A 25,626-nucleotide genomic window follows, 5' to 3' on the forward strand; every position below is an offset into this window, starting at 1 on the left:
CATTCCCTAAAATTACACACCCATAAAGTTGCTGGAAGGATTTAGCTGAAGGAGATACTTGAAAGAGGTAACCTGGGAAAACTTTTAAGCAGGTTATTTTATCTGTTTAAAAAAAAACAAACAAACAGATAAGCAGGCTACCTCAAGTAATAAAGGTTTTAGTGAAAAATAATGTGGTGATAAAATTGTGATGGAAATATCAAAAGAATGTAAGAGCATTAGTGCATTTGGGGGCCTTATTATTGAGATCGTTTGCTGGGAAAATTGCACCCAGCTCTAGAGATTCTCTTTGACACAGGCACAAAGACAATTCAATGGAGAAGGCATAGTCTTTTCAATATGTTTCCTGGGATAATTGGATGTTCCTAAGCAAAAGAAATGAGCCTCAACACACACCATATACAAAAATTAACTCAAAATGGATCATAGACCTAAATGCAAAACATAAAACTATAAAAATTCAAGAAGAAAACATAGGAGAAAACCCGTGTGACTTTGGGTTTGGTGATAAATTTTTTTTTTTTTTTTTTTGTCTTTTTGCCATTTCTAGGGCTGCTTCCCGTGGCATATGGAGGTTCCGAGGCTAGGGGTCGAATCGGAGCTGTAGCCACCAGCCTATGCCAGAGCCACAGCCACGCAGGATCCAAGCCGCATCTGCAACCTACACCACAGCTCACGGCAATGCTGGATCCTTAACTGACTGAGCAAGGCCAGGAACCAAACCAGCAACTTCATGGTTCCTAGTCAGATTGGTTAACCACTGTGCCACGACGAGAACTCCTGGTGATAAGTTTTTAGGTACCATGCCAAAAGCAAAATATGTGGAAAAACACTGATAAATCGGACTTTTTAGAAAGGAAAAATGTTTTTCCTTGTGATAGACAACTGTTAAGAAAAAGACAAGCCAAAATATGTCACATATTTGGTAAGGATTCATATCCAGGAGATATAAAGAACACTTACAGCTCAACAATAAAAAAATAAATAACCTGGAGTTCCCGTCATGGTGCATCGGAAACGAATCCAACTAGGAACCATGAGGTTGCAGGTTCAATCCCTGGCCTCACTCAGTGGGTTAAGGATCCGGCATTGCCATGACCTGTGGTGCGGTTTGCAGACATGGCTCGGATCCTGTGTTGCTGTGGCTCTGATGTAGGCCGGTAGCTGCAGCTCTGACTGGACCCCTAGCCTGGGAACCTCCATATGCCATGGGTGTGGCCCTAAAAGCAAAAAGAAAGAAAGATAAAATAAAAATAACCCAATTTTAAAATGGAAAAAATATCTGAACACTTTGCCAAGGAAGATCTATGGATGGCATATAGGTATATGAAAAGATGTTCAATTGCATTTGGCATTAGAAATGCAAATGAAAACCACAATCAGATACCACTACATACCTAGTAGAATGGTTAAAATCTGAAAGTTGATAATATCAAATGCTAGTGAGAATGCAGGGCATTAGGAAAGAACATTCACTGCTGGTGGGAATGCAAAATAGCACAGCCATTTTGGAAAACAATTTGACAGTTTCTTATAAAGTTAAATGAAAACTTACCATGAAACCCAGCAAACTCACTCCTAGGTATTTACCCAAGCGAATTAAAATTTTATATTCAGACAAAACCTATATATGAGTGTTCATAGCAGCTTTATTGATACTCGCCAAAATTTGGAAGTATATGCTGACTGAGTGCCGGCTTGTATTTCCCACTTCCAAGTCCCCAAAGAGAAAGTCTGATTGACCTAGCTACTCACCACCATCTATTATTTGTTTTTTGGGAAGGAGGGGTGTCTGAGTGGGAGGTGGAGGCAGAGCTTTTTTAACAAGCCGCCTCACAGGTTTTTGGTTAGTGTAGATGTTGGCTGCTGATAAGCCAGGGGTTCCCCTCTACTCCCGTCAGCAATGACTTGGGTTCCACAGCATAACATGACTCCTCCTGAGGTTTACTCCCTCAGCAAAATAAACTAGGTCAGAAAGGGGTTGTAGATGAAGGAGGCCCCGCTATCTGACTATGCAGAGTGGCTGTCCTCCAAATGCCCCAGGAGCCAAACTTTCCCAGAGCAGTTTGGAGGCAAAAATATTAGGCTTGGGAGTTCCTGTTGTGGCTCAGTGGTTCACAAGCCCGACTAGTATCCATGAGGATGCAGATTCAATCCCTGGCCTCACTCACTGGGTTAAGGATCTGGCGTTGCCGTGAGCCGCGGTGTAGGTCACAGATGTGGCTCGGATCCCGAGTTGCTGTGGCTGTGGTGTAGGCTGACAGCTGCAGCTCCAATTGGACCCCTAGCCTCAGGACCTCCATATGCCACGGGTGTGGCCCTAAAAAGACAAAAAAAAAAAAAAAAAAAGGCTCGTACTAGCCAATATGATACACATAACCCTTCTATCAGGGACTGCTTATTTATGGGAACTCAGAATTAACGAAACCCAGAATAGACCCACAAAATTGCATCTCAGATGCTTCTCCTTCAGAAAAAAAATAGATTTCATCTTGTTAGCCTTTTTTAGTCTGAAGATATTTGGTTTTGTTGGGCTTTGCTTCTCTGCTGCCTGTGATGTTTCAAAATACCAACTTGCCTGCAGCAGATTCCTACTTCAGTTGAGACTGATTTGGACAATAACCTCTCATGTGTTCCCCTCCATCATGTTATATTAATTTACATTTGCTTTGGCAACATCTTTGGGATTTTATGCTCTGCCCTCTGAGCAGATTCCCCCAGTAAAAGAGGAAAATGTGTGGCACCAGGAAAGCTGGAGCAATGGTTATCACATTTTTTCAATCTCAAGTCAGGTGAGCCTTGCACCTCACATTCTGCCAGCTGCCCCTAAAGAAATAGCACAGGTTTTTTGTTTTTGTTTTTTTGCCATTTTCTTGGACCGCTCCCGAGGCACATGGAGGTTCCCAGGCTAGGGGTCCAATCGGAGCTGCAGCTGCCAGCCTACACCAGAGCCACAGCAATGCAGGATCGGAGCTGAATCTGCAACCTACACCACAGCTCCCGGCAACACCAGATCCTTAACCCACTGAGCAAGGCCAGGGATGGAACCTGCACCTACCGTGTTCCCAGCACCCAACCAGGAACTGAGAATCTAAAGGTGAAAAAACATGATCCTCACCCTGAATGAATGGAGTATAAATGACGAAAGAGAGGCCTGTGAGGATGATGAAGTAACCAGCAAGGAAGAAACTAACTAGTCCAAGAATTCGGGGTAAGGAGAGAGTCACTCTGAATTTAAGAATAAATAACATTTGAGATAAGGCCTTAAGGGATTAGTTAGAATTTTTTTAAATAGAAAATGTAGGAGAGAACATCCCTGATATATGGATGAAGTTGAATAAAGTCAAGAAGGTAAGAAGGTATGCGGGGAGTTCCCCCTTGTGGCTTAGCGGGTTAAGAAACCAGACATAGTGTTTGCGAGGATGTGGCTTCCATCACTGACCTCGCTCAGTAGCTTAAGGGACTGGTATTGCTGCAAGCTGTGGTGTAGGTCACAGATGCAGCTTGGTCTGGCATTGACTGTGGCGAATCAGCAGCTGCAGCTCCGATTCGACCCCTAGCCCAGGAACTTTCATATGCTGCAAGTGCAGCTGTAAAAGAAAAAGAGAAAGAAAGGAAGAAAGAGGAGTTCCCTTCATGGCTCAGTGGTTAACAAATCCAACTAGGAATCATGGGGTTGCGGGTTCGATCCCTGGCCTTGCTCAGTGGGTTAAGGATCCGGCGTTGCTGTGAGCTGTGGTGTAGGTTGCAGATGCGGCTCGGATCCCACGTTGCTGTGGCTGTGGTGTAGGTCACAGACGTGGCTTAGATCCTGCATTGCTGTGGCTCTGGTGTAGACTGGCAGCTGCAGCTCCAATTGGACCCCCAGCCTGGGAACCTCCATATGCTGTGATTGTGGCCTTATAAAGCAAAAAAAAAAAAAAAGAAAGAGAGAGAGGGGGAGGGAGGAAGGAAGGAAGGGGAAAGGAAGAAAAGAAAGAAAAAGGAGGAGGGAAAGAAAGAAGGAAAGAAAGAGAAGAGTAAATGGTCTGTATGGGAAATGCAGGTACTCACAGGGCTGCAACACAGCAGCTTTAAGCAGGGGCTGGAGTTGCGCATCCACTACCTCAGGTCCACAGCTGGTGTTCTGCAAACTATGGCTCCTGTCAGATGTCTGGGAAACAAAAATTTTGACCACTGAACATAGCAACAGCTTATAACACCACCACGAAGAGGATTATAATTGCCAAGCAGAACAAGAATATTTATCAACAAATCTAGCTCTTATACTTACTCCTTTGCGTCAAATTCATTAATTTGTTGAATTAACTGCCAGGTACTCTATTAGGTATTAGGAATACAGAGCTGACTCCACTGCATTCCCTGTCCTTGAGAAGCCTCATAACTGGAGATATCATCTGAATCTTTATATATGTCCCAGGCCTCCTAAAAACCTGGTATTGGTTTATGGACAGCAGAGAAAGAAAAATGATTTTTTTATTTTAAAATTCTAAATACTCTTCTATTGTTACAAAAGCAGTCCATGAGTATTTCAGAATGTAGCACCAGCAAAGACAAACCAAACCAAAAAAAAAAAAAAAAAAAAAAATTCCATCACTACCAAGGGGTCACCATAGTAATGCTTGGTTCATATCTTGCTACATCTTCATACACATACTCTGCGTTAAGGTGTATTTGGTTTACAAAAATATGTCTGTATTGTTTACAGACATATTTTGCCTTATAACCTGGTCTTTTTTCAGTCAATAATTTCCACTTTTCCAGGACAATTAATGCTTTACCTTCAAATTCTCAGTATTCACATTTTCCCAATTGAGCCCAAACTGTCCTTTACAGCTTATTTTTCCAAATCAACCCCTAACTCATGGCCTTTCATTGCACCTCCTGGCTATATTCTTGATTATTTCTTTTAATCCAGTATAAACTCTTTCTTGTTATTCCGATTTGATGAAAAGAACTGGCCAGCTGTTATGAAAAACGGCTCACTTCCTGTATTTTTGCCTGGTTGCTTCCTTGTGAAATCATTTTACTTATTCCTCTATCCTCTCTTCCTGTAAATTGGAAGATCTAACTAAAGGTGTGAAAGGAGCAAGGTAAACATTTTGGACCAGAGTACTTCACAGGTGATAACAGGTACTTCATGTTGCTTCACATCAGAATACACATGCTCTGATATCTGGTTGATCCACCGTAAGTGATACTCAAATTGACCCGTGGGCAATGGCCATAACTGCGGGGTTTTAGAAGGGAAGGGGCAAAAGGAGCAACCGAGTAGGAAAACTGTGACCACAAGTTGGCTAACTGAAGGAAGCGGGGTGGAGAACTGAGCAGCAGGCGGTGGAACTCCAAGGGCATCCAACTGTGCTCCCCACTCGGGCACCGCTCAGTTTGTGACGATCTTTTTCTCATAATTAGGGGAAAAAAAACAAAGAACTTCGGCGGGTCCTCCATGACTCTTTAGGACAAGTGCTTTATGAAGGGAGCGTTTTCCTTTATAAAGAGGTGAGCGGAAGCGCTATCTGCCCACGAAGATACCCTACCACGCTCCTCCGTACAACCTGGGAGGAGTACTTTAAACTCAGAGAAGAGGGAACTCGTAGTGTTTGCATCCACCCGGTTCTTTTCAACAGCAGCCCCTTCCTGGTCTCTGGCCACCAGGCGGAGCTACAATCAAACAACTCTTCTTGCAGGCTAGCGGGAACGCGGCTTAGATGAATCTTGTCAAGCCCAGGGACCCGTAGCAAGGTGCCAAGGCTGGATGAACCGTATTTCTGCTCTCTCGCGAGCACGAGTAAGGCCCCTCCCCACCTTCCCGCTCCCCCCTCCCCTCGCCTGCTGTACGCTCAGGCTCCTCCCGGTGGTTCGCGGCAGGTGGCGCTGTCGGCGGCGTCGCTGCGGCCCCAGCTGCCGAGGCGACGATCTCCCAGCGGGCAGCGCGGCCCGGCTCTCCCGAGGCAGCGAGTGCCACGTCCCAAGTGCTACGCGGAGGAGCGGAGCGGGTGGTGCGCGGGAGGCGGGAGCTGCGCGAAGCCCGGCCCGGCCACACTGATCGCCCGCCGCCATGGGCTCCTCGCAGAGCGTCGAGATCCCAGGCGGGGGCACGGAGGGCTACCACGTCCTGCGGGTAAGAGCATCGACGGCGGCGCGGGGGTGGCGGGCTGGAGGCGGGGCCCGGTCACGGGGAGGCTGAGGCCCCGACGGGCTTCTTCTCGGGGCAGCCAGGCCGGACCCCGAGAAGGAGCGGCGAGTGCCGGCGCTGCGTTGGCCGAGGCCGGTTCGAGAGGCCGCTCGCATCCCGCCTACCCCGGACTCTCCGGGCCCAGCATCCGGAAGGAGAGGCTGGAGCCAGAGGTGGCAGCCTACGATTTGGCCGGGGGCGGCCCAGGCGAAGAGGGCAACCTCGGCTCCTTTTCCTTTTGAGAGCCTTCTCTGCCCCTCTCCCCTTCATTCTTAGCTCCCAAAGTCAAGGAAGGCTTGGGGGCAAAGTCTGTAAAAGAGGTGATGGTGAAGGTAGCGTTTCTTTTCTGTGAAAAGGAAGTCTGGAATCCGCAGGCTAGGGGAGGGGGATGCGACGGCAGGTGTTAATCTACCTCGGCGCTGTCTGGATGTCGGGAAAGGCCAATTAGGCAAACAAAACGAAATGGCCTAGAAGCAGGTTCGACGTACTTAAATCTGCTTGATTTTCAACTGGACTTTCTTCTGTCCTGTGTCGCTCCTGACCTTTCCAACGCTCCTCTTCCACATTTCCTGCCCAGGGGAACTTCCGTTCTCTTTTTTCTAAGTCTGCTCAGGGTGTGGTGGTGATGAATGTTTAGATCCACAGTGTAAAAGAGGTAAATGGAGAGGAACGTTAAAAAAAAAAAAAAAATCAGGTAAATAAAGGAAAGCAACCTCAGTCCCCAGGACGCAGGGAAACAGTATCTCTGAAAGCATTAGCTAAGTCCCTGCTATGAATAGCCTGGGTTGTTCAGAGCATGTGGTCCTTTCCTCGTGGAACTGAGTGTCTTTAAAAGTAGCAATGTTGATTGTGTGCGTGACACCTGCGTGAGTGATAACATGATGGACTGTCAGCAAACTAGCCCCAATCTGGAGCACCATTCAGTGTAACTAGATATTAGCTCCTGGCTAATTTTCACTGAAAGTAGGAAAGCTCAATCCGTGGTGCTACAGCCATGTTCTCCCTTAGGTCCCATGTTTGAGGTGAGACAGCATTCTTAAACTAAATTACCAGAAGTCTGCTTGATAGGGCTGTCATCAGTCACCTTTCTGATCTTCAGGATTATCACATCTAGTTGCCTCTCCACTCTGCTAAAAATCCCTGTTGAAGCCACACTCTTGGTAGGAGAGTATGATTTTCCCAGAAAATACAGAGAATGTATAAATAAACTATTACCTTCTAATTCCCTTCAGCTAAGCCAGCCCCCAAGTACCACGCTGACGCTGACGGAAATGGAGGGAGAATGGTCAAATCCCAGTTGTGAAGTGAAACTTGGTGGCAGTACTTTTCTATTCTCTGGTTTGATTCTGAGTTCCTCTGCTTTTGGACTATGTTGTCCAGTATTACCAGATGATTCTCACAGTTGCTGATTGTGGCCATGAATACTGGGATTCGTGATATTTTTATAATTCATGCACTAGGTAAAGCAGTGTTGATGAGTTTTTAGTCTATAAGAAAGCTGTACACATCAAAAGGATTCTAATTCAGTGACTTCTGTTAATGACTATGTTCGTTCAGTGTTAAAGTTGAAGTGAATTTCTGTACATAGGTGCACTTCAGTAAATCAGCACTCACTCATATTCAGTGGTGTATCGGCTATTAATCTATAAATATGGTTTTTAGAAGCACTAGAGACAACTTTAGTTTCCAGTCTTCATCTAGGGCATAAATGTTACAAAGACAAAATAATTTTTCTTTCATTTGAGTTTTGTTGGTGCTTTAAAATAGTCATGATCATCTAGTTTAGGCTAATTAAAAAAATTTTTTTTTTTTTGAGGGAGAAAGTACTAGGTTAAATCTCAACATTTAAAAATATCTTCATTTGTTATTATCTCAATTACAGTTGTATATTCCATCTCTGAATTACTGAGCTTGTTAACCAGAATAAATATGGCAGGGTAATCATGGAATAAAGTCACCCAAGTTTAACAAGTTCTAGCATTTAATTAAAAGTTACTTTTTAAAAAAATAATTCCCTGACCATTTCCATGCTAGTAATAGAAACTTGTATGATTGTGTTTTGAAATACCAATTTATAGTGACACTGATGTCCACTGCTATTTTATTATTGCTGGTTCAGAGTTGTATTACCACAATTCAGGGATTGAACATGTTTTGTCCACATCCATTGGTAGGTTCTGCTTTAGAATGTATTTAGGGGACAGCCTTGAAATGGTTCCAGGTTTTCTGCTATATACTTTCCTTTTTCTCTACTATGTATTTATGTATTAATGCACATTTTCATGTTGTGATCATATTATATACCTAGTCACCATACTCAGAATCTAGAAGTAACCACCGTTGTTTATGTATTTTTTCAAAAATATTTCATGCTTGGAGTTCCTGTCGTGGAGCAGTGGTTAACGAATCCGACAAGGAACCATGAGGTTGTGGGTTCGATCCCTGCCCTTGCTCAGTGGGTTGACAATCCGGCGTTGCCAGGAGCTGTGGTGTAGGTTGCAGACGTGGCTCGGATCCCACGTGGCTGTGGCTCTGGCGTAGGCCAGTGGCTCCAGCTCGGATTGGACCCCTAGCCTGGGAACCTCCATATGCCGCGGGAGCAGCCCAAGAAATAGCAAAAAGACAAAAAAAAAAAATTATTTCATGCTTATAAAGGAAGACACACAACCTTTCCCTCTCTTTTTTTGTTTCCTTTTATAATTGTCAGAATCATAGGATACATACTGTTACACACCTTTGCCTTCTTATCTATCAAGGCATCTGGGCTGCCTTTCCATAGCAGCACACAGATTCGCCTCTTGCTTTTACTTAGCTCCAGAGTAAGTCCCTTGTACCAGAGTTTGGTTAAGCACCACCTCCTGGTTTTAGACATTTATATACAACCTTAAATCCTGCCTTTTGTTTTCACTTAAAACGTATTTCCCCATATTAGTGAATTTTAATGTGTTGTATAAATATGGGGTCTTCATTTTAGAAATTACTACATTGTTTTCTGATTATCAGCACATGCTCATTAGAGATCATTTGGATAAGTTCAAAAAGTTTAACAAAGAACCTAAATGATGTGTAATCCGACCCTCTAAAAGAAGGTAAATACTGTTAAGTATTTTTCCTCTTTTTTCCCTGTGCCTAATATTGCCCCTTAGCCAAGTTTCAAAAAGTTTTTGAGTAAATAACATATTCAAGTACAGTATGGCCAAAAGTTGTAACATGTTGGCTTTAAAACCTAAATAGCCAACAGCTGAGGAATTGTTACATAAGTCAGGGCCTAACTACAGATTGGAATGCTATGCATTCAGTGAAAATTGTTTCAAAACACTCTCTGGTCATGGGTATGCCTCTGGGTATGTGCACATATGTTCCATAAGCCAGGATATTAAAAGGGTTATTGGTGAGTGGTGACGTTACTATTTCTTTTAAACTTTAATGTATTTTCCAAAATTTTTAAAGTGTATGTTCACAAAAATATAAAAATCTGTTTTTTAAAAGTGGACTGCTAGGAGTTCCTGTTGTGGCTCAGTGGGTTAAGAGCCCAGCTAGTATCCATGAGGATTCGGGTTCAATCCCTGGCCTTGCTCGCTTGGTTAAGGATCCTGCATTGCCACAAGCTGCAGCATAGGTCACAGATGTGTCTCAGATCCGGGGCTGCTGTGGTCATGGTGTAGGCCAGCAGCTGCAGTTCCGATTTGACCCTAGCCTGGGAACTTCCACATGCCACAGGTGGAGGCCTTAAAAATAAATTAATTAAATAAAGTGGGCTCCGAGTGGAAGATTTTAAAATTTGTTCAGAAGCTTTCTTTTAAAAATAACATTATATTTCAGATTTCCTTTCTCATGGGTCCAGGTCCACGTTTACCATGCATACCACTTTTATTCCCATCCTCTAATCCTAACATTAAGCTGAAATGTTAGCCAGGGTGTCTCAGTTTTGTTAGAGGTTATTACAGTCAAAGTATGTCAAATACAGAATTCTTGCCTAGATTTTCCATTAGTTATCAAGCCAGCCCAATAGAGTTGCCTTATGGATGCCCATTATAAGATGTTTCTAAATTAAAATATTCAAATTAATTCCACTCTGCACTTAATACTCTTTAAGATGGAGGATATCCGAGGACATTCTGGAACCAGTGTTCACACCAGTATGGGGACATGAGAAATGTCATGTTCACTATTCCTTATAATTTCCTCTGAGTGAGATTTTGAGTTGATGGGTGTTTTGAAGGAAAGGTTATTGAGATGAATTGTGTCTCCAGTGTAATACAGCCTTTATCTTCTGAACCATTTGCTGCAGCCTGGGCAGCAGTAGGTACTCTCCTTAAGAGAGAAGATGACAGTAAGTGGAATTATTTCTATAGAAAATGCAATACCTAGGCCATATCTACTGTTATATGGATGTGCTCTTTTTTTTCTTGGTACCTCATTAATCTACATGAAATCCTGCAGGATTTTAACTTAGTACCTATTTTGGTAAAGCGAATTTCCATTATTTGATAAGCATAATTTTTCTTTATTCTTATAAGATATTGTTTCTCAAACTTTTTAAAGTCATACCCTCATTTGAAAAACTTAAAAATCTCACTATTACCCCTTCTCTTCTCACTCATTCTGGGAAAAAAAAAAAAAAAAGTGTAAAAGAAAACAGTTGGGTTATTTGATGTTTTCCAAATAAAAAGTTATAATTGAAAAAGCTTTATAAACACCATCTAAAGATTCTGACCTTCTTCCCAAATTGATCTCTTCCAATAAAAGACTGTGAGATTGTTTAATTAAAGAACATCCTTTGAAATTGCCTTTTAATATAGGAATTAAAATATTTGAGAATTCCTGTTGTGGTGCAGAGGAAATGAATCCAACTAGTATCCATGAGGATGCAGGTTCAATCCCTGGCCTCATTCAGTGGGTTAAGGATCCAATGTTGCCACGAGCTGTGGTGTAGGTGACAGACACAGCTCAGATCCCATGTTCTGTGGCTATGGTCTAGACTGGCAGTTGCAGCTCTGATTTGACCCCTAGCCTGGGAACTTCCATATGCCACAGGTGTGGCCCTAAAAAGAAAATAAAAAAGAATATTTAAGTTTATTAATGTCATGGAATTCAATGTATGTGAACCTCAGGACACTTTTAGAAATTTAAGTATCATTAGACATGAACTTTTCCCAATATTAGGTCTTGAACAAACTAGTAATGTCATGTTGTTTATATACCCTTTTATATTTTTATGAGGAAATGTAATTTAATGTATGGCTCCTTAGGATCCTCATTGGGGGAGACAGCTGTTGGGTAACTATGGTTTCTATCTCTGGTCAGTAAGTAATAGAGTGAACAGGACTGGCTCCAGTGCCTTTGGGCTTTATAATAATCCCCCTAAAATGTTCATAAGAATTGAACTTAGAATAATCACTAACATCAGTACATTCATTTTGCTGGCTTTAATATTCACTGAAAGGATTATATTGATTGATTCACTACTACAGTATCAGTTAGAAATCTAAACTAGAAAATAATCCATAAAGGTTTGTTATGTGCTTTGGAATCTGACTGTAGATTGCCCTGGAATTTGTGATTATCAAGTTAAGATAACTTTTTTCCAAACAGCATATGCAAAAACTTTGAAAGACTGTACACATCCTCTTGGCATTTCAAATAAATGTACTGCCCCATAAAGAGAATGATGCCGGGGTCATTTTGTTTTTGTTTGGCTGGCGTGTTAGCACCAATGAGAAATCATTCAAGCACGTTGTGGGCCGTAAGGAACCTTGTCGTCTTGTGGACATGGATACGTTGAGATATAGTTAGCCACTGGAGACCACCCTTGGGAATCACTGAATTCTAGTGTCAGCTCCATCACTCCATTGTCTTCCTCAGGCAAACCTTTGAATTTATTTGAGCTTCATTTTTTTTTTTTAAATCTGAAAAGCAGGGGTAATAGTAGTGCCTCCCCTGTCTTTTTTTCTCTTAACTAAAAACCAGATTAGAAATTGTATGTGAAAATACTTTGAAAAAAATTGGGTTCATTAAATTTCTTTATTAAAACAGTGCTGTCCAGGAGTTCCCACTGTGGCTCAGTGGTAACGAACCTGACTAGGATCCAGGGACCTGGGTTTGATCCCTGGCCCTGATCAGTGGGTTAAGGATCCGGCCTCACAGTGAGCTGTGTGTAGGTCACAGACGTGGCTCAGATGTGGCTCAGATCTGGCTTTGCTGTGGTTGTGCTTTAGGCCAGCAACTGCAGCTCCAGTTCGACCCCTAGCCTGGGAACTTCTCTATGCCTTGGGTGCAGCCCTAAAACAAAACAAAACAGTGCTGTCCACTTCATTGGTTATTCCCAGGATTACATGACATATTCCATGTAAAGCATTTAACCTAGGGTCAGGACTATGATAAAAACTCAATAAGTGTTTATCATTTGGATTTTATTTCAAATTGCTTATATGTTACAAGTTACATCGTAGTGCCAGTGTCAGATTACAAATTACATCAGAGTATTGGTATCAGGAGAACATGCTCTTTGAGTTATTTTAGTAGAACATGTGAGAGATTGTTTTAGCAGATAGGCCTTGAACTCCTCTGGTCTACTGCAAAATTATTTACCACACATTTGTGTCAGGTCCCAAATAGGGAAACTGTTCTTTTTCAGACAGAGGAGCACTCCCCTTACTCGAAAAGTACCCTTTTTAATAACTGTGAACAATTTGGAGTTTATTTTTATTACAGCACATTATTTTTTTAAAAATTTATTATATTTGAGTTACAATGTTTTATTAATTTCTGCTGTACAGCAAAGTAATTCCAGTTTTTATATATATATTCTTTATTGCATTCTTCTGCATAATGGTTTATCACAGGACATTGAATACACTTCCATGTGCTATACAGTAGGCCCTGTTGTTTATCTATTCTGTATATAATAATTTGCATCTGCTAATTCCAAACTCCCAGTCCATCCATCCCTCACCCTCCTTCCCCCTTGGCAGTGGCAACCACAAGTCTCTTCTGTATGTCTATGAATCTCTCTTTCATAGACAAGTTCATTTGTGTCACATTTTAGATTCCATATATAAGTAATATAGTACTTGTCTTTCTGACTTATTTCACTTAGTATGGTAATCACTAGGTCCATCGATGTAGTTCCAAATGGCATTATTTCATTCTTTTTTATGGCAAACAGTATTCCAGTGTGTGTGTGTGTGTGTGTGTGTGTGTGTGTGTATACACCACATCTTCTTTATCCATTCATCTGTGGATGGACATTTAGGTTGTTTCCTTGTCTTGGCTGTTGTGAATAATGCGGCTGTGAACATTGAGGCACATGTTACATGACATTCTTAAGCCTTTTCCTGACATTTTGATCACCTAAGTACACACATATAACATGAAGCTTTATGTGTGAAGTTGAAATAAATCATCATTTAGGTGTTACTTGGGTTCAGGTTTTTGTTTGTTTTTTTTTTTTTCTTAGTCTTATTTAACATCTCTACTGTTTTTTAGAATGGTACAAAGACAAGAGTGTTAACATTAAATTGAGAGCTGGAGTAGATGATGGTATAAAAACAAAGCCATTCTAAGGGACTTATTTACCATTTATGTGTGAAGAATTGGTAATGCAGTAATAAAGAGAAGACAGTTACACGTTCTACTGAGCCAATTTTATGGTAACATTTCCATGGTTAGAAACCTTAAGGGAGATAATTGACATACCAGCCAGACATTTGAGTATCTTTGTCACTTTATAAAACACCTAGTATGGTGATATCCTGTGTTTAGAAAGTAGCCTCTGGTTTCCTGTCTTTGTTTCTTTATCAGTTCTCTATTCCTCAGCTTGAAGTATATAAGTAAATGGACCAGTGCAGTTAGAAGAATGAATACTTCACCCCCATCCCGATTCCTCCCCAACTTTTCTTCCCTCATATTCTGCTAACCCTCTCTCCCCCAAGCCAAAATTAAAAGAGGCGTTCAACAAATACCATATGATATCACTTATATCTGGAATCTGATGTACAGCACAAATGAACCTTTCCGCAGAAAAGAAAATCATGGACTTGGAGAACAGACTTGTGGTTGCCAAGGGGGAGGGGGAGGGAGTGGGATGGACTGGGAATTTGGGGTTAATAGATGCAAACTATTGCCTTTGGAAAGGATCAGCAATGAGATCCTGCTGTATACCACTGGGAACTATATCTAGTCCCTTATGATAGAGCATGATAATGTGAGAAAAAAGAATGTGTATATGTATGTGTGACTGGGTCACCTTGGTGTACAGTAGAAAATTGACAGAACACTGTAAACCAGCTATAATGGAAAAAAAAAATCATTTAAAAAGAGAGGCATTCAAGCAAAATGACTCAAACCTAGTATAAAGTACTTTTATACTTTTAGTCCTAGAAGAAGTGTTTGCTTTACTGGAAAGCAACCCAGTGTAGAACAGTTAGGTCGATACATAGGAACTAAGGCCCAAAGACCACATATTGCATGATTCCATTTATATGAAGTGTCCAGAATAGGCCAATGCAAGTAAACCAAAAGTAGATTAGTGGTTACCTGGGGCTGGGGCAAGGAGGGGAACAGGAAGCATCTGACAATAGGGTTTCTTTCTGGGGTGACCCTTACTAAGTCATGACTTTGATAGCAGTCTATTCTGTTATTTTTCTGTTTTGATGTTTGTCTCTTCTGTCATAATTCACCAAATCAGTCTCAGAACCCACTGAAACTCCTTGTAGTAGTTGAATGCATCCACCTTAGGGATTATTTATGTATAGTTGGTGATTCATGATCTTCATGATCCAGCTTCTAATCATTGGTGCTAATTTCTTTTTATGTAATGGGCATGGTTGCCCTGTCACTGCCATTTCTACATAAACTCACATTTTGCTTCCTGAGAAGTGTAAAATGTCTGGCAGATTTCATCCTGCTTATTATAGCTATTTTTTCTAGAGTGCATATGAGAGAAGTATTTCTTTTCACATTGTGAAGAAGAATAAGCGTTAGGAGCAAGTTATTTAGTGGCCTTTACATTTATAAAAGGCTCACAGTCCTTTTAGACTTAATTGGTAGGTTTCAAACTGTGGTCCTTTTAGGGTATGTTCTTAAATTGTAGTAATTTCATTTCTACTTTTTGGATAAAAGGAGCCTATCTTAAAACTTTTTGTATTAAAAATCCATATAGGAGTTCCTCTTGTGGCTCAGTGGATTAAGAACCCAACTAGTAATCATGGGGATTCGGGTTCGATCCCTGGCCTCATTCAGTGGGTTAAGGATCCAGCGTTGCCATGACCTGTGGTGTAGGTCACAGGCATGGCTCAGGTCTGGTGTTGCTGTGGTATAGGCCAGCAGCTACAGCTCTGATTTGACCCCTAGGCTGGGAATTTCTATATGCCACAGATGTGGCCCTAAAAAGTTAAAAATTTTAAAGCAAATAAAATCCATGTAAGTGTACTGCTTGATGTATTTTTGCAAACAACACACTCGTGTAAGCAGCATCCTGTCCCTTTCCGGTCACACCCCAGCCACCCCCAACTCCCCAAAGTGAATACTATCCTGATTTCTAAGACCAGAGATTAGTGACCTGTTCTTATACTTTATATAAATGGAATCATATGATAGGTACTCATTTGTGTCTGGCTTCTTTTGCTTGTGAGATTTAGCCATGTTGTTGTGTGTCGTTGTAGATCTTTCATTTCATTAATATATTTTATGCCATAGAATGAATATGCCAGAATTTGTTTATCTATTCTGCTGTTGATCGTCATTTGTGTAGTTTTTAGTTTGGGGCTATTATAAGTAGTGCTGCTGTGAATGTTATGTTGTGTTTGTCTTTTGGAGAACACACACATGCACATATATATATATATATATATATATATATATATATATGTTTCTATTGGGTATACAGAAGTGAAATATCTGGCAAAGGTGTCCACATTTTAATATTGATAGATATTGCCAAATAGTGTACTAATTTACATTCCCACCAACAGCAGTTGAGGTTTCTGATAGTTCCATATCCTCATAAAGGTATTTCCCTTTTTTTTTTTTTTTTTTTTAGGGCTGCATCTACCCCAACATATGAAAGTTCCCGGGCTCGGGATCTAATCAGAACTGCAGCTGCCAGCGTACACCACAGCCACAGCCACAGCAGATTTGAGCCATGTCTGTGACCTACACCACAGCTCGTGGCAATGCCGGATCCTTAACCCACTGAGCAAGGCCAGGGATTGAACCCACATCCTCATGGATACTAGTTCGGTTCTTAACCCACTGAGCCTTCCCTGTGTACAACTTTTTATATAGACATGTTTTCATTTCTCTTGGTTATATACCTACGAGTGGAACTGCTAGGTCATATAATAACTCTGTTTAACGTTTTGAAGTTCTCCCAAATAGTTTTCCACAGCAGCGGCACCATTTTCCATTCCTACATCATGTATGAGGGTTCCAGTTGCTTCATATCCTTGCCAATCCTTGTTATTATCTATTTTATTTTAGCGGTTTTTGTGAATGTGATGTGGTGTCTCCTTGTGGTTTCACTCTCAAAAATTTGTAGTAGTTCTGAATTTGTTCTGAATACAGTTCCTTTGTTGGATATATATTGTGTCTTTTTCACTCTCAATTGTGTCTTATGACAAGTGATTCATAGTTTTAGTATAATTTAATTTTTTTTTTTTTTTTTTTTAGTTAGTGCTTTTTGTATTCAGTTGAAGAAGTCTTTTCATACTCGAAGGTCTCAAAGATACTCTCCTGTGTTTTTCTCTGAAAGCTTTTATCATTTTACCTTTGCTCTTTAGATCTGTTGTCCAAATGGAGTTGATTTTTGAGAGGCAACATTTTATTTTATTTTATTGTCTTTTTTCCTTTTCTAGGGCCACTTTCGGCAGCATATGGAGGTTCCCAGGCTAGGGGTCAAATTGGAGCTGTAGCCGCCAGCCTACACCAGAGCCACAGCAACACCAGATCCAAGCCACATCTGCAACCTACACCACAGCTCATGGCAATGCCGGATCCTTAACCCACTGACCAAGGCCAGGGATTGAATTTGCAACCTCATGGTTCCTAGTCAGATTCGTTAACCACTGGGCCACGAAGGGAACTCCAAGAGGCAACATTTTAAAAAATGATGTATCTCCTCTTCCTAGATGACTAACATTCTGTATCTTTTTCTCTTTTTTAAAAAGGGATAAGAGATAATCAATACATGGTTAAAAAAATAATGTAGTGTCCAGGAATTAATTGGTTATAAAGATTTGCCCTCAGGTGGTAAATGTGGAATTAGGAAGATGACCTTAAGATTTGTAAAACTCCTGTCATATGTCAGAGACATGCCTTTGCTAGGCATTTCATAAATCTAAACTCATTCAATATCTACAATATTCTTATAAAGTAGACGGCGTTATCCTTTCCTTGCAGATGAGAAACTGATGTCCAGAAAGATAACAGACTTTCCTGAGTTCAAATAAGTGATAAGCAGACAAAGCATGATTCAAAATCAAGTCAGTCTGGGAATTCTCCTGTAACGAAACAGTTTAAGGATTCAGTATTATCACTGCAGCAACCCACTCCAGTGGCTGCTGTGGCATCTGTTCCATTCCTAACCCAGGAACCTCCACATGCTGTTGGTATGGCCAAAAAGAAAAAAATAAAGTTAGTCTGGCTCTAAAACTTTTTATCTTTTTATTATACATTTTTTCAAAATCATGTAAAAATCTTAATTATTAATCTTTTACATTTAATCTGTTCATCTTAAATTGCCATGATACTAGGCCCAATAATAAATGTTAAATAGCCCATAGAGCCAGGTATTTTTTTTTTTTTTTCTTTTAAGATAGTTTGAAGGAAGCAGACAATGAATCAATAAGCAAGTGATCTCTTAGGGGACAGAAAGTATTGAAGTGGTAATCTGATGCTTTGAGAGATTAGGTGCCTAAGAGATTCTTGTCACTGGATAATATTGCCGGAGAAACTTACCTGTGGATGTTTAATTTGCAATGCTGTGGATTTTATTTTTACATGCTGTGAAATGTAGGAAATTTCCTTTATATTTATTAGGGTCATAGAGCATTTTCCAGGGCTCCCTCTGCTGGCTTCTTAGCAGTAATTAAGGTATCTTGTTGCCAGAATTGTTCTGGTACTAATGATGTAAGTAAATTTAGGAAAGAAATTAATTTCAAGGTCCATTAGAAACAGAGAGATTGATGTTTGTAGCAAATGAAAATGGAAAAGTAAAATTAGAGAAAGGATTATTTAAGTTTACTTCAGAATCCAAGTTTAGCTTATTGAAAAAGGTTTGAGTTATGGGGAAGAATAATTTTAATGGTATAGGAAACTTTCCATTTCAAGCAAAGAGTGGTAAAACTTGATACAAGGAGGGTGGCATGATAAGAATCTATGCTGGATCACCTTTCTAAGGTGGTGGTAGCTGCAGCATGACAAAAGTAACTAAAGGTAAACTGCTGGCAGCCTCAGTAGAGAAGTCTGAAATTGATCAATGGACTAATTGGCTTCTAGTCCAACTGGAATGTTTCATTTGGAAACATTCAGATTCAGATAATGAGATGATTAGGTGTAGAGCCTATTAAATGAGAAACTCCTCTCTGAGGGGGCTCTTAGGGTCTGTGCTAAATGTCCTCCTTTCACACCGGGGCATTTCGCACCTACTTAATAGGAACAATAGACAGCCTTTTCACACCTAAAGGCTCAGGACTTTTTACCAGCTTTCTCTGACTTAACCTCTTTTCTTCTGATGATACCTCCAGGCAGCCACCATTTTCCTTTCAGAGTTGCCGTTTGAGGAGAAATCTATCTACCATTTTGGGTTCTAGACATTTTGTTTGATAGTATGTAGAATATAAAATATCCCCCATTTAAGAAAACCGAATATAAAAAAATAAACATATATTGTTTTTATTAGCGCCAACACCTTTAAATAATAAGTGTTTTTGATACTTATTCAATTTACAAAAATGATTTAGTTCCCCATCTGTAGGAAATTTTACATAAAGCACAGTCAAACAGGAATTCCCACTGTGGCTCAGCAGTTTAAGAGCCCTACTAGTATCTGTGAGGATGCAGGTTCAATCCCTGGCCCCACTCAGTAGGTTAAGGATCTGACATTGCCATGAGATGCGGCTCAGATCCAGCATTGCTGTGGTTGTGGCATAGTCCATTGGCTACGGCTTCATTTCCAACCCTAGCCTGGAAACGTCGATATGCCACAGGTGCGTCCCTAAAAAGAACCCAAAAAAAGCCAGACGAAATAGTTTTAGTAAGTTAAATATTGAGCCATCTTTATAATGAACAACTTCCTATTTCTTACTGTGGCAAATGAAAATTTAGTTTTACTTATTTAGAAATAATGATAGTATAATTTGGCTTTAAATGAATAAAAGGTAACATTAATCCAAACAATAAGGAATATATCATTAATCCAAGATAAAGTCTCATTAATCCAAGAGGTCTGGTATTAGAGGGACATATTGTAGAAACAATTTAGGTTCCATTTTGAAAGCATTAAAATGATGTTATTGTGTGAATAGCTACAGATTTATATATGGGTGAATGTGGGACCTGTTATTTACATAGCCTCAGAATTGACTATTAGATCTGTTAGGACTATTATAGAAAATCAGCCTGCAAATATCAGTGCAAACTCTGTTTTCACAGCATAATTTTGACAGGATTTAATAACATCAAGCAAAATAAAATTTTCTTTAGACAATATGAAAATGTTTTAGAGAAAGTGCAAAATGGCTTGTATTAAATTTTTGCTCTTTTGTTATATTACTACCATTACTATCTGCTAATAGTTGTATTACTGCAAATTTAAAAAATTTAATAATTTATTTTGATCCATTTCAAATTTGGAATGCCGAATATTTGAGTTGTTGAGAAGCTAGGTAATCTTAGTCTTCCATGTGGAGTTTTCTGTAACTAGTGCCATCCTTTCTTTCCAGCCTTCTTACTGGGCCGATTATAAGATAGATTTCTGAGTTTCACCTCTACCACTAGCCAGCTATGAGGCCATAGGCAAGTCATGAAATGTTTTCTTCACCTGTAAAATAAAAGAGTTGTGCAGAATCCATGGTCTTAACACTTTATTTGGGTCATGGAGAAACGCAGAAACATATAAGCCGTGGATCTTTACACCCTGAAAACTGCTGATTCGTACAGAATATTGCATATAATTTATTTCTGCGCCATGCCACCTGTTGTCTAGCTATACTAAATTGTGATCCTTATTTTTTAAGCTCCTTCTGGGCTTTTACTCATATTATTTCTTCAACTTTCAGATGACCTTCCTCATCCCCTTACCATCTTCACCTTTCAAAGTTCTTAACACCTCTTAAAGCACAATTCAGATTTAACCTTCTCCTTAGAATTTTGTACCTCCATTTTAGCCTTTAACCTGTTTGGTCTTATATTACAGTTCCTAGGGGTCTGTGTGTCTTCTGTCTATACTTTGTCTTGCCTGTTGCTCAGCAGATCATAAATGTCTTGACATCAGCAGCAGTGTTCCTACATTAGTTTTGTAACTGAATGGTGCTTTGCTAGCAGTAGTTATAGAGCAAGTAAAATAAATTAATTTGAATTTGTCATTCAGTAGTAATGATTAACTCTCTGCTATGTCATGTGTTAAATGCTGGGAGGGTTGTCCCCCACACCCCCAAAAGTGGAAAGTGGTATGAAATAGAACTATAGAGGAAGAACCTCATATACAAGATGAATTTAAGGAAGGGGTAGAATTTAGGGGGCTACAAGGGCATTAACTGATGAAAAGAAATGAGACAACTGGTGAGTACCTGTATTCCCTTATCAATTAAATCAATCTGTTTCAACTGAAAAGTGATAGGTATTCAATTTTAGCTTTCAATTTTGTAATCTTTGCATTTTTCATTTTTGGCATTTTTGTTTTTACAGGTACAAGAAAATTCCCCAGGACATAGAGCTGGACTGGAGCCATTCTTTGATTTTATTGTTTCTATTAATGGTTCGAGATTAGTAAGTTCAACTTTTTGTAGTTTTGCCTGTGGTATTCTGTAATCTTTTGAAAATGGAATTTTTCAAATTATCTGAGATGTTCATTCATTACAAACATATAGAGTATGATACTAATTTGTAAAAACAACTGTGTATTAGTAAACATGAGAATGTTAAATATAAAATATTATACCTCACACTCCAGTAATTATCTTAGGGGAAGAAAATCACTGGAGACCTTTTTTTTTTTTGCTTTTCAGGGCCACACTGCCAGCGGCATATGGAGGTTCCCAGGCTAGGGGTCAAGTCAGAGTTGTAGCTGCTGGCCGGCCTATGCCACAGCCACAGCAAAACTAGATCCCAGCTGCATCTGTGACCTACACCACAACTCACAGCAACACCAGATCCTTAACCCACTGAGCAAGGCCAAGGATCAAACCCACAACCTCATGGTTCCTAGTCAGATTCGTTTCCACTGCGCCTCGACGGGACCTACAGGCATAGCATTTTTAAAGGAGAGTGAGGGAGAGGTGTCCCAGGCTTTGTGATCAGCTTATGCACAAGTCTCTGGTTGATGGTGGGTTGATGGTGATCAACGCCTTAGGTGCCAGTAGGTCTGAGGACTACCTGCTCTGGATCATCAAATAGTTAATTTCTTCAATTTTGTGGTGGGTTTTAGCATCTGAAAAACTCAGGAAATATGCATTAGATACTGTTATCTGGGTACCTCAGAGAGGGGCTACAACAGAGGGTATGCGGGAGGGGTCTGTCCTGGGAAGGATCCATAGGGTCCTGCTTGGTTACACTAACCTAAGTTCTTAATTTCTTGACATTCTTTTACTTTGCAGAATATTTGAATGTTAATGAAACCTATGCCTGTTGAATGCTTTCTTTATGTTAATTATTAATATTACTCCAATTGGGCCATAGAATGCTAAAACTAAAATAGTGAACATTAGATTTGCGTTTATTAAGAAAAATCTCTTTGTGTTTACAGAATAAAGACAATGACACTCTTAAGGATCTACTGAAAGCAAATGTTGAAAAGCCTGTAAAAATGCTTATCTACAGTAGTAAAACACTGGAGCTGCGAGAGACCTCAGTCACACCAAGTAACATGTGGGGTGGCCAGGGCTTGTTGGGAGTGAGCATTCGTTTCTGCAGCTTTGATGGGGCAAATGAAAACGTTTGGCATGTGTTGGTAGGTATCAACTGAGAACTATTAAGCAGTATAATAAGAACATGCAAGAAGCAGTGTAGAAAGGTGTTTTAACAGTGATTGTCTCCCAATGTGAGATTGTAGAGCTATTATTAGGCTATTTTTAGTTTTCGAAAGTCAGAAATCATTGCTTTTAAAATATGGATAATAAAAAAAGAAAAACAGTTTGAGGAAAAGAAGCAAATAGGATGATGAAGAACTATTTTTCCAATGATTTATCCATTAGAAGAAGATAATGTTAAAGCCAATAGCTACAGAAGTATTTTAAATGTTTATTAAATATTAGGTGATTTTTCATGCTTGGGAGATATGAAATATATCATCTGACGTTGTCTCTTACAAGACAGTTAGAAATATAGGGGGTCTTAACTCACTGTATATAGTTAAGGACTGTGAACTATATAATTTGGAAGATTATTTTATATTCATTAATGGGGGGGGCCACATTGTTTTTGTGTCATCCTAGGAAGTGGAATCTAATTCTCCTGCAGCACTGGCGGGTCTTAGACCTCACAGTGATTATATCATTGGAGCAGATACAGTCATGAATGAGGTAATTAGTTTGTATATTAATACTAAAAATTACTTAACATTTTCTCATTAAAGTTCAGAAGTGTATTTGCACACTTTACGTTTAGAGTTGAAATTTAGGCCTTTGCTGATCGAGATAGCTTATGGTCCAGGGTGTTCAACAGAGCATCTGGGAGGTGTCTTACCTAGGTATAGCTGTGAGGAAAAACATGTCCTTTATGGTGGTTGCACAGATTTTGTGTATGGCATGTGGAAAGTTTTTGTACCTCAAAATTAAATCAGATCCTCAATTTTGATTATTGATTTCATTTTCTCTTCTCCTTTCTAAGGTAGCAAAATTGGCTTAGCTATATCCTTTTCCTTGTCGGTTAGCTGGTGGAAGTATGTGTTGCTAAATCACAAATGAGAGAAAAAATTAGTGCCCAGATACCCAAGTCTTAATATTAGCACAAATAGAACATGTAGAATTTAGATGTAAAAGACTTTTATTAAAATTGCTGACCAGGTCTTATGGAACTGGACATAAGGCCTTGTGTTGTGCAGATGAGTAATATATTGAATTAACCCTTGTTTGGAGTAATGGGTTTAAGAAATGATTTTTATATCTAGGGGCAAGGCCCAGCATCTAGGTTTTTGGGGGGTTGGGGTTTGTTTCAGGTTTTCTAGGTGATTCTGATATTGGCCAGGTTTGAGGCCTACTGTTCTAAAGTTCAGTAACATAAAAACATTTTTCTCCTGTGATGCCTTTGCAGTCTGAAGATCTGTTCAGCCTTATTGAAACACATGAAGCAAAACCATTGAAACTTTATGTGTATAATACCGACACTGATAACTGTCGAGAAGTGATTATTACACCAAATTCTGCATGGGGTGGAGAAGGCAGGTAAGGTCATTTTTTTAGACTTAAATTATGACTGCTTAATGTAAACATTGTTTTTATTTTGAAACAAGTTACTGGTTTATTATAAGACTTCTCTTGAGAAAGTAAAGAACTAACTTAGAATATTGAATCCCGTAATTCATTTTTTTAAAGCACATATTTAGTGAGCATGGTATACATACTTCAGTCCTTTTCTCTTTTTTAATAAAATGGTTTTCGGTTTTATTTTCCCAATTCCCTCCTCAGTAGTGAGACAATACAGCGATGCTTTCTCTAGCTGCTGGGGAAATTTCTTAGCACTTTGTGGAAACTGTTGGCTTTCAACAATGGACAGGCTGATTTCAACCAAAAGTCGGACAAAATTGTAATGATAACAGTAATACAAAGCAGTTCAGAAAGAGGGTCAAGCCAAGCAGATAAGCAGACTTTATAAAATCATCTATTTATCAAGTCAGTTCCCAAACTTAAAAAAGCCAAACCAAAGTAAAGCATGCTGACTTGACATTACATCTTTAGACCTTCTGACTATCATTTCTTATTTTTTATTTTATTGAAATGTAGTTGATTTACAGTGTTGTGTTAGTTTCAGATGTGTGACACAGTGATTCAGTTACATATATATAGATAGATATAGATATAGTTCTTTTTCAGATTATTTTCCCTTATGGATTATTATAAAGTATTGAGTATAGTTCCATGTGCTATATATATAGTAAGTCCTTGTTCGCTGTTTTATATATAGTAGTGTGAATATGTTAATCCCAAACTCCTAATTTATCCACCCAACCTCCCCTTCCCTTAGGGTAACCTAACTTTGTTTTCTACTTCTGGGAGTCTGTTTCTGTTTTGTATATGTTAATTTGTATCCTTTTTTTTTAAGATTCCACTTAGTGATACCTGATATTTGTCTTTGTCTGTCTGACTTCACTTAATATGACAATCTTTAGGTCCATCCATGTTGCTACAAATGGCAATGTTTCATTCTTTTTTTATGGCTAATATTCCATTATTTGTATATGCCATGTCTTTATCCATTCATCTGTCATTGGACATTTAGGTTGTTTCTGTGTCTTGGATATTGTAAATAGTGCTGCAGTGAACATTGGGGTGCATGTACCTTTTCGAATTATAGTTTTCTCTGAATATATACCCAGGAGTAGGAATGCAGATCGTAACTCTATTTGTAGTTTTTTAAGAAACCTCCATACAGTTCTCCAGAGTGACTATACCGATTTACATTCCCACCAACAGTGTAGGAGGGTTCCTTTTTCTCCACACCATCTGCAGCATTTATTATTTGTAAATTTTTTGATGATGCTGACTGTTGTTTAAATTGTACATGTTTTTTATTATTTTGAAAGTTCTAACAAGTTTTTTTAATTTGAGGAATTGTTGACCATAAGCCATGATTATAGGAAAGCCTAGGGTTTAGAAACTTCTTCAGATGGCTTGTAAAAGTTCCAGCACCTGCTGGGAAAAAAGACGACTTAGTTGATACAGACAGAGAAAGCCTGTGTTTGCTTACAGTACCTTTACCCACACTACCTGAGATTCTGCAGCTGAATATAGTTGCCACCAGAATGCTAACTTGTTGTACTCTGAGAAAATGAGAGAGACTCTAGACTGTTGGGGGGCCATACTTGATCAAGTTATCATTGTCCAGATTTGTAAACTTACAGAAGTATGATCTTCTCAAGGTATTCAAAATTGATTCATTTCAGAGGGACTGTGTCATATAAACTAAATTTGTAAAAAAGCTTCTGTATTCATCAGAATGGCAAATTTAACAGTGGAAAAATACCCCCTTTCCCGTTAGAAGAATACTTAGATCTGATTACTACCACAGGAGTG

General features: G+C 39.5%; 2 protein-coding genes across 5 annotated transcripts in view; one reads left to right on the top strand and one right to left on the bottom strand.

Annotated features, from left to right (window-relative positions):
- Positions 1-512: 512 nt before the first annotated feature.
- On the bottom strand, positions 513-6,754 carry LOC146395971 (uncharacterized). Its single transcript, XM_084999470.1, has 3 exons — positions 4,274-6,754; positions 3,863-4,153; positions 513-2,284 (listed from the first exon to the last, which is right to left on the bottom strand). The coding sequence occupies exon 1, from the start codon at positions 6,061-6,063 to the stop codon at positions 5,722-5,724; it is 342 nt and encodes a 113-aa protein (XP_084855596.1). The 5' UTR covers positions 6,064-6,754; the 3' UTR covers positions 513-2,284; positions 3,863-4,153; positions 4,274-5,721.
- Positions 5,952-25,626, top strand: part of GORASP2 (golgi reassembly stacking protein 2) — a 31,264-nt gene continuing 11,589 nt past the window's right edge. For all 4 annotated transcript variants that reach the window (XR_014829532.1, XR_014829533.1, XR_014829534.1 and 1 more), the window contains exons 1-5: positions 5,952-6,124; positions 21,086-21,166; positions 22,143-22,346; positions 22,831-22,917; positions 23,648-23,778. Coding sequence is in view for 1 of the 4 variants with exons in the window: in XM_021074828.2 (XP_020930487.2) it covers positions 6,062-6,124; positions 21,086-21,166; positions 22,143-22,346; positions 22,831-22,917; positions 23,648-23,778 (566 nt within the window). In the remaining 3 variants the exon portion in view is untranslated. The remainder of the gene's footprint in view (positions 6,125-21,085; positions 21,167-22,142; positions 22,347-22,830; positions 22,918-23,647; positions 23,779-25,626) is intronic.

The sequence above is a fragment of the Sus scrofa genome, chromosome 15, assembly GCF_054392235.1.
Source record: "Sus scrofa isolate SSC_HxYL_T2T_F1_AM1 chromosome 15, Sscrofa_HxYL_maternal_Yorkshire_Landrace_v2.0, whole genome shotgun sequence".
In the NCBI taxonomy this organism is placed as follows: domain Eukaryota; kingdom Metazoa; phylum Chordata; class Mammalia; order Artiodactyla; family Suidae; genus Sus; species Sus scrofa.